Raw genomic sequence first — 9571 nt, forward strand, 5'->3', positions numbered from 1 at the left:
CCGAAACGAAGGTCAGTCAAAACAATGGACTTCACTGGGTGAGCCACCTCCGAAAAAGACGAAGACCGTGAAGTCGACCGGAAAGGTAATGGCCACAGTTTTTTGGGATGCACGCGGTATAATTCATATACGAGTAGATTACCTTCCGTCGAAGCAAACGATCAATGGCGATTACTATGCAGCCTTATTGGACCGTTTCAACAACATTTTAAAGAAAAAACGTCCCCATTTGGCGAAGAAGAAAGTACTCTTCCATCAAGACAATGCACGAGTTTACACGTGCCTGGCACCGATGACCAAATTCAACGAATTTCGCTACGAATTGCTTTCCCATCCAGCATATTCATCAGATTTAGCCCCCTACGACTATTTCTTGTTTCCAAACCTGAAGAAATGATTCGAAGGAAAGAGATTCACCACCAGACAGCAGCTCATCACCGTAACAGAGGTTTATTTTGAAGGGTTGAACAAATCATATTATTCGGACGGCTTGAAAAAGTTAGAAAATCATTGGATCAGGTATATCGAGCTGAAAGGAGACTATGTTGAAAAATAAAAATAAATCAATAAAAAAAAATGTGTTTTATTATGTTTTTCTAAATACTTGTTGACTTGCCCTTATATAACGGCTCGATTTGAACATAAAATTATGACGTGACTATAGAAATTATTACGCAATGATAAACTATTACAAGAATGTAATGAAAACCACACAATTAACGCAGTACAGATGCACTAATAAAATAATGAAAACGCAGAAAGATCGCGTTATTCACGCACAGAAATACATTCTACTCGCCGATCAGCATTCGCAAAAACGTTAAAAGTAAAAAATTAAAAAATAAAAAACTAAGGTGTTGCAATAAGCACTAAACTATAATAAAATGAAAATTGTGCAGCGAGCTAATAAGTAAAGGCAGCACTTTTCACAAGAGAGAACGCAGAAATTGAACAAGAAAGCGAAATCAAAGCGGAGCAGCGAGCAGAGATGTTGACAGCACGACGTGTCACACAAGACTCCTCCCGTGACGAATATCATACTTTTATGTATGATTCCACTCAGGTAGCATCTATTGGTTCATATACGTTTTATATACGTTTCTTAAACGTATCTAATGTTCCACAAACGTTTATAGATTTAAAGGGTGCTCCAGTAGCACACCAATGTGTATCTTACATTTCCCAGTAAGGATGAAATCTTCTCTGCACATCTGTCACATAAATTACATGTCGTACACAAGTTGTAAATCATAAGTTTAGAAAATTAAACAGTTAAGAAATTAAGAAAATTTGATGTATTATGTTAATAATAAATGGATTTTCTCAAAATTATAATTAAATAATTTTTTCAGAATACAAATTAAACGATGTTTAAGTTGTTAATGACTCAATAATTTTATTTTAATTAATATTCTTACCTTGAACCTTTTGTCATATTTTTTCACAACTTCAACGAAAAATTTATGTTTAAGCTCGTCAGTCTTCGTTCCTTATGGTCGAAAAGAATATCAGCAGCTTTCTGCTGTGCCTGTCTCTTTCGGGCAAAATACTTCTTAAAAAATTAATATTACCTGTAATGAAAGATTGATATTACCTGTATACATACTGATATTATAGCTTCTTTAATTGACAAATTGCATAAACTATTATTTAAATGTTCCTGTATCCATATGGGTAATTTGCGCTTATCTATTTTTGAGAAAATTTCTGCAGTAATGTAAAGTGTAAAAAAAGTCATTATATTGCAAAACATAGAAATATTTGTATGAATACGTATGACAGATTGTTTTTCAAAGAAGATTACCTTATTCGCAAACACCATGATACCATAATCCATCCTCCCTCTGATCGCATGTTCTATTTACTGCGGCATGTCTTATGGTGTCTAAAATTAAAAAGTTGTTCTCTCAGATCTGACAAGATATTAGAGAAACATTTATACAATATATCGTTCAAATAAGCAGAAACGTTATATAAGCAGAATACTTACTCTAATATACAGAATAATTACAGAATGTTTACTTACATACATACTTACTTACACCTTGTATATTTTAATTCCATCATCTCGTTGACAGCTATCCTAATTGCTCCGCAAACAGTGGCTCCCATTCTGACAATTTTGCCGCGTTTTGAAAACCATAAAAAAAATTTTTTAGTGCCTGACTGTATATGAACATAAAATTTCATAAAATATATTAAATCTTATGTAAATGTATATTTTTTAGTTACAAACACATTAAATGTAGTATACTTGTGTAACTTAAAATTATATTAAATTTTATGTCAACAGTGTACGTTTCAGACTTTACTTAGCTTTTCTCAATCGTAAAAAATTAATTTATATATCTAATTATATCACATGGATCATTATAAACCGATATCAAAAATTAAAACAGAATCCGCATACAAAAAATTTTTCCGGGTAAGTCGTACAAATTCGATTTTTCCACAAGTTAATCTAGTTTGAATGATTCCGCTGTCAATAAACAATACAATGCATTCCTCGGTCTTTATAGAAATTGGATGTTGGATGTATATGATCAAAAAAATTTTTTAATTCTTGTGACTATATATAGGTTTCCCGTTAACGACCGAAAAATTTATTATATTAATGACAGCATTATCCAGATCGGATGCAACTTATTCGGAAAAATTTTTTATATACGAATTCTGTTGTAACCCTTGACATCGGTTTATAATTATCCATAGTTATAATTACGTATATATATTAATTCTTTATGACTGTGGAAAGGTAAGAAAAATCCGAAACGTATTATTTAACGTTATAGAATTTTTAATGTAATTATTAAACAAAATTTACTGTACATCTTACGCTGTTAAAAATATCATAAAATTAATGTGCTTTTAAGTTAATACATAAATTAAATTTAATTTTATAACAATAAATCTGCAACTAAAAGGTATATTTGTGTACATGTAATTTAGTTTACCTTTCATAAAATTTTATAAAGTTTAGTATATTTTTTATTAAATTTTATGTAGATTTACATGAAAATACTATTGAATAATACTATTGAATAGACATATAATATACTGTAATATAGAGATATACAAACAATAATTAAAATTCAAAAAGAATTGAAATTAGTCACAAAATAATTGTCAACAAAGTTATTAAGAAAGTTAATAATAACATTAAACAAAATAAAGTAACATAATACAAAGTAAAAATGCATATAATAAATAATAAAATTAACTTATTGATCAATGTAAAACAAAATATATAAATATATAATGTATAATAAAAAAATTGAAATATAAAGTATTTATCAGAACTGATCAAATTATATATATTTACAGAGTGAGTAAAAAGTCACAGACTTATGAAATATCTCAAAAACTAAGCATTTCCGAAAGAAATCCTTCAAAAGTTGTAGATTTTTAAATGATCTATTGATTTGGTCAGTCTGACCTTGGGTGGCGTTGTCAGATCAAAGTCACATCGATTTAAAAAAAAACACTTTATTTTTAATTCCAGATTCTAATAGTCGGTGTTAAGGGCTTTTTAAAACACTACAATAAAGTAATTTTTCATAAAATACTTTTTGAATTGTAAAGCTTGAAAACAGTAACGTCGGGATTAGCGTTACGCAAGATGTCCGACCAATGGCTAAAACCTCTTAAATATTGTTCAGGATCATGTTCTGGATAATATTAGTTAAGATCAATCATTGGAGATTGTATTTTTTATTTTTATTTTTATGTAAAAATGAATTTGTTTAACTTCGTCGGCTTTTACCCACACACCATGTAAATTGCAATAATAAGATTACAATATTGCAATAATACTCGTATTGCAACTTGCATTATTACGAAAATACTACTGAGATAATATATTGCGATATATTACAATGTAATATTGCAATAATTTTGTTGAGATATTACAATGTGATATATCATTCTGCAATATTACTATAATGTCATCCAAATATTGCAGTGTGATCACAATATTGCAATCCGTGCATATCATCTAAATATTGGAATATGATATATCGCATTCAAGTATTGCCTCAATATCGTTTAATCTCTTGAGTCTCAAACAAGAAAAGCGCTTGTGTGTCAAGAATGCTATCAATGATATAAACTTAGAAATATAAAGTAAGTCACTTTTCCAGTGGTTTTTTGTGGTGCTGAGGAATTTAAGATTAGAATTCCAAAATTAAAAATCCAAATTTTTTTAGAGTAATAGAACAGTCTGGTTATATTAAGTCAGCCAATTTGAATTTTGGAATTTTTACTTCAAATTAATATTTCAGCTCAAAAACATTAAAGTATGCATTATTAGTTTAATTGTTGCATTGTAAAAGTGATTTATTGGCGTTATGAAATATGCTGATTTTTCCATCATAAAGCACTTTTGGTCAATTTTATTTTGGCGGATTTTGCCGTCATTGACACTCAAGGGGTTAAATATTGCAGTACGATATATCGTAAAGATTACTGCAATATCGTTCAAATATTGCAATATTGTGATATATCGCATTGTAATATTACCGCAATATCATTCAATGATTGCAATATGATACACCGTAATATTACAGCAATATTGTTTAATTATTGCATTATTATTATTATTTCAGTTTATCACATTGCAATATTACTGTAACAGCGTTAAAATATTACAATGCATTTTATTGTAGTGCTATCTTTCTAAGATATAAATAAATGTTTTGATTTATTACTGAATAAATATTAAGTATTAAATATAAAAAATTAGAAATATAGATTGAATGTAACTTAAAATGGATAAAATAACAACAGTGTAACGACTCTTTCTATATAACAAAATAAACAAAGTAAACGGCGAAATAAGAGTCAACGCATAATACATTTAATTAAAGATATTAGTCAAAGATACATAAAGTAAAAAACGAAGCAGAACGGCATATATCAAATGTATAAAACAATTCAGAGAAAACATAACATTACAAGTTTCGGCTGTTGGATTGAGCTCTCCTCAGATGTTAAATAAAGTAAGTATAATAAAAAATAGTAAAAGACTACATATATATAAATAAATAGTTCAATGTTACAACAATTTTAAAGCGCGGAAATGTACAATTCGGTTGGATCTCGACTTGAAGCATAATATTATACATGCGATAGGGCAGTCAAAACGATGTCAAGATTCATAGTCAAGTGCTAGCAACACGCCTGAATAAGTAAATGAGAACTGCTGTATATGTATAAGCGAAACAGGTGTGAAAATGCATGACGCCGGTAGGATTGTAAATGCTGAAGTCGAACATGTCAGCGTCGCACGTGACACGACCGCTCGCTGAAACGAAAAGCAACGCACAGTGCTTTTTACACTTTATTTAACATCTGAGGAGGGCTCAATCCAGCAGCCGAAACTTGTAATGTTATCTTTTCTCTGTATTGTTTTATACATTGATATACGCCGTTTTGCTTCGTTTTTTACTTTATGTATCTTTGACTAATATCTTTAATTAAATGTATTATGCGTTGACTCTTATTTCGCCGTTTACTTTGTTTATTTTGTTAAAATGGATACAAATGAGCTGTATTCTGTCTTATATCTTATTTGTATCTATTACAGTTATATGTAATATTTATTTACAATTTTTTTATTCTTCCGATACTTAATATTTTTCTTCTGTTTTTATTTTTTTTTTATTATGCGCGAGGCCAAATAATACATCATTAAAATATGTACAGGATGTTTAAAAAATAACGATAAGTCTTTTACACAGAATATACTAGTATTTATTTATTTGCCTTCACATAAGTGATTACAAAAAACTTCCAAAATTTTACACTTTTTTAAATTCTTAATTCCTATTTCATTCCTCTCCTTATCTTCTGTCCTCTCTTTCGTTTTGCCTTTTCTTCGCATTTTGTATTTCTCTCTCTCTCTCTCATTCTCACACATACATACATACATACATACACACATATATATATACATACGTACAATATATATTACGCCACACCCACACCCTTGCACACACGCACATATACTTGCCCAGACCCTCTCATCCACACCCTCCCACCCACACCCATACACTCCCATAGTCTCCCAGCTGACCATTTTCATTTATTTTCTCTTTCTCTCCCTATCTTTCTATCTTTCTCCTCCCTTAAACGTTCTATTTTCCTCATCCATTCATACCCCCGTCCATCCTCGTTTAGTACCTCTAAATTTCTTCCGCCTTTTTCATTTACGTACTCACAGTTTTTCTTCAGATGCTCAATGTCTTCTCTTTCCATATCACACAATCTGCATTTCCTATCCTCTTCTTTCATCCAATACTTATTTCCTCTCTCTTCATTCCCACATCTCCATCTTGCTATTTGTACCATCTTCTTCCCTTTTTTCCTTCCACACCTTCGGATGTACTCTGGTATACCATTGACTCTTTCATAGTTCTTACACGTTCTTGATTTTTTTTACCTTTTCCCCTCTCTCTTGCTCATCCACCTCGATATCCCTCTCTCTTACCCTGTCCCATTTGTTCTCCCAATATTCATTTAGACTTATCTCACTGACGCCTCCTCTCCATAAATAATCCCTTCTCTCTACACTCTCTCTTGTCCAATCTATCCACTCGCTTTTCCTTTCCTCCTTTCTCCTCTCCATCATACACAATTTCCCAATCTCTCCTCCTTCTCCTTTCTCTATCCTTTCTTCCCATCTCCCTGCCCGCCAGCCTGTCTCCACTCTAAGTTTATTTCTTTTTAATTCCTCCCTAACGATATAACCTGGTGTTGTCCTTTCCAGTCCTAATACCCATTTCAAGTACTTATCCTGTACGGCTTCAATTTCTTTCCACTCTTTATAACCCCATATTTCCACCCCATAGTATAAAATCCCTTTAACTACGCTGTCAAACAGCTTTAGCCTCCATCTCACATCCCCCTTAAATTTCCTCTCTCCGTAACTCCAAATCCAACCCATTGCCACTCTTGCCTTTCTTATCCTCTCCCTAATGTGCTCCTTATCTTCCCCATTCCTTGTCATCATGTATCCCAGGTACTTATATTTTTTAACTTCTTCTAATCTGTCCTTTCCCCACCACCAAAATCTCTCTTTTTCCCTTCCTCCTTTATTCTTAAACACCATGACCTTTGATTTTTCAGTGCTTATTTCTAATTTTTTCTCTTCCAGGTATTTTTTGAATCTTCTAATCATATCTCTTAGACCGTCCTCCCCATCTGCTACCAACATGATATCGTCCGCATATTCGATCGACCAAACTCTATCATTTCCTATTTTAACTCCTCCCCTTCCTTTCTTCAATTCTTCCTCTATGTCCGCCAAATATATATTAAATAAGGTCGGGCTCAAGGGGCACCCTTGTCTCACACCTTTCTCTACCCAAAATTCTTTCGATACTTCCTCTCCTATTTTTACTACACACCGCGTCTCCTCGTATATTTCTTCTACTCTCTGTATCAGGTCTTCATTTATCTTCCGTTTTCTCATCATTTCCCACAAAATTTTCCTATCTAACCTATCAAAGGCCGCCTTTAGGTCCACAAACAAAGCGTATACTCTTTCTTTCTTCTTCATCCCTTTTCCTATCACATGCTTCAATATTTTTATATTCTCCACTGTTCCTCTTCCCTTTCTAAACCCCGCTTGTGATCTACTCCATCCACCTTTTTCATCCAAATCTTTCACCAACCTCTTATTCAATATATTTGCATACATTTTATATCCGGTACTTGTAAGTGTCACTCCTCTATGGTTTGCTGTTTCCTTCCTGTCTCCTCTCTTCCAGATTGGTACCACCACCCCCACTCTCCATTTCTCAGGAAAGCCGTCCCCCTCCCACACTCTTTTTATTACTCTACCCACCTTAATACTAATCTTCTCTCCACCTTCTTTCCATGCCTCGTTTCTAATTCCATCTAATCCTGCTGCCTTTCCCTTTTTTAACCTCTTTATCTCCATATTTACCTCTTCTTGATTTATCCCCTCTTCTCCCTTTTTACTCCTCTTCTTTCTCTGTGTAATTTCCTTCTTTTCCTCTACTCCTCCCAATGCCTCTTTAAAATGTTTTTCCCATTCCCGCATTTCAATTTCTTTACACACTCCCTCCTTCTTTTTCCTACCTCTGTTTATAAAATTCCATGCCTCTGCTTCTGTCTTTATATTTTCTATCTCTTTTTCTTCTCTTTTCTTATATTCCTCTTCTTTTTTCTCATACAGACTTCTATACTCTCTTCTACACCTCACATATTCTTGGTATCCCTCTTCCCTTTCTTTTCTGTATTTTCTTCTCGCTCTATTCAGCTCTCTCTTTTTCTCCTTACATTCTTTATATATATATCCCACCAAGGGCACCACCCTATTCTTCTCCTCTTCCCTTTTCTCCTGACTTTCACCGCCTTCGTTATTTCTCTTTCTATCTCTTCCCACTCCTCATTTACCTCTTTGTCTTCCTCTTTCCATTCCACTTCTTCCATCCTCTTCCTGTACTCTCTTACTCCCTCTTCCGACCAATCTTGCACTCTTCCCTCTTCTTCCCCTTTCTCTTCTTGCCTTGCATACTGGTTCTTGATTTCAAATATCAGCGGCTGATGGTCTGATTCCACCCTGCATCCTACTTCAAACTTGGCCACTCTTTGCCATCCCTCCCAATTCACTATTCCATAGTCAATTACTGACTTCTTACCCGCCTTTTCGTATGTCCATTCTCCCTCCTCATCCCCATATTTCCCCCCATTTAGCAATATCCACCCTCTTTCTTCTATTAAATCTATCAAGTCTCTCCCTTGCTTGTTTATAATTTCGTCCTTTGACTCCCTCTCTTCATCTTCTCCTTCTTCCTTATTCTCCCACCCTCCGTTTTTTCCTACTCTTGCATTGAAATCCCCGGCCAACACCAAAATCTCTTCTTCCCCCTCTTTAATCCATTCCTTTAAATTGTCCAACACTTTTTTATTTCCATCTCTATTATATACTGTTACTACTCTCCATTTTTCTCCATCCGTCTTCATAGCCCTTTCTTGAAACCCCTCTTTCTCTTCATACCCAATGTCTATCTCCTCCAACTCCACTCTCATTCCAGTAATAATTCCCCCTTTCGCTCTCCCTTTCCTACATTCTTTACTTGCCGGTTGACATCTCCACTTCCACCCCTCTGGCATCTTCTCCTTTAATTTCTCCCACTCCCTTCCATCTACCCATGTTTCTGTCAGACCAATTATATCAAAATCTTTTAGAAATTCCCAGAAATCCTCTTCTTTTCTTTTTAACCCTGCCACATTCCATGTTACCCCGCTCACTATTTTTTCTTTCATATTCCTCCCTTTCTTTCTATCTTCTGTTTTACATGTTTTGCTGATACTATTTTCGTTCACTGTGAAGGCTCTATTTAAAAAATCTTTTCATTCATACATTTTCTCTCCTCATTCCATACATATTCTCTACCATTCATCCATGCTCTTCCGATCCCTACTTTCACACTCATACCTTTTTCTCTCTCACTTTTTGCCCATACTCTCATTGCACTCTGTCTTTCTCTTTCATTCTTTGTCAAATCATCATCTACATATATTGTTGTTCCTTTCAATTTAT

At 33.5% G+C, this 9571-nt stretch overlaps 1 protein-coding gene across 1 annotated transcript; it reads right to left on the reverse strand.

The window, feature by feature from the left end:
• Window positions 1-6313: 6313 nt before the first annotated feature.
• Window positions 6314-9294, reverse strand: LOC108746632. Its single transcript, XM_018483533.1, has 3 exons — window positions 8339-9294; window positions 6488-8105; window positions 6314-6403 (listed from the first exon to the last, which is right to left on the reverse strand). The coding sequence occupies exons 1-3, from the start codon at window positions 9292-9294 to the stop codon at window positions 6314-6316; spliced, it is 2664 nt and encodes an 887-aa protein (XP_018339035.1).
• Between the last annotated feature and the right edge of the window lie 277 nt (window positions 9295-9571).

This window comes from Trachymyrmex septentrionalis, unplaced genomic scaffold (assembly GCF_001594115.1).
Source record: "Trachymyrmex septentrionalis isolate Tsep2-gDNA-1 unplaced genomic scaffold, Tsep1.0 scaffold183, whole genome shotgun sequence".
Taxonomy (NCBI): Eukaryota; Metazoa; Arthropoda; class Insecta; order Hymenoptera; family Formicidae; genus Trachymyrmex; species Trachymyrmex septentrionalis.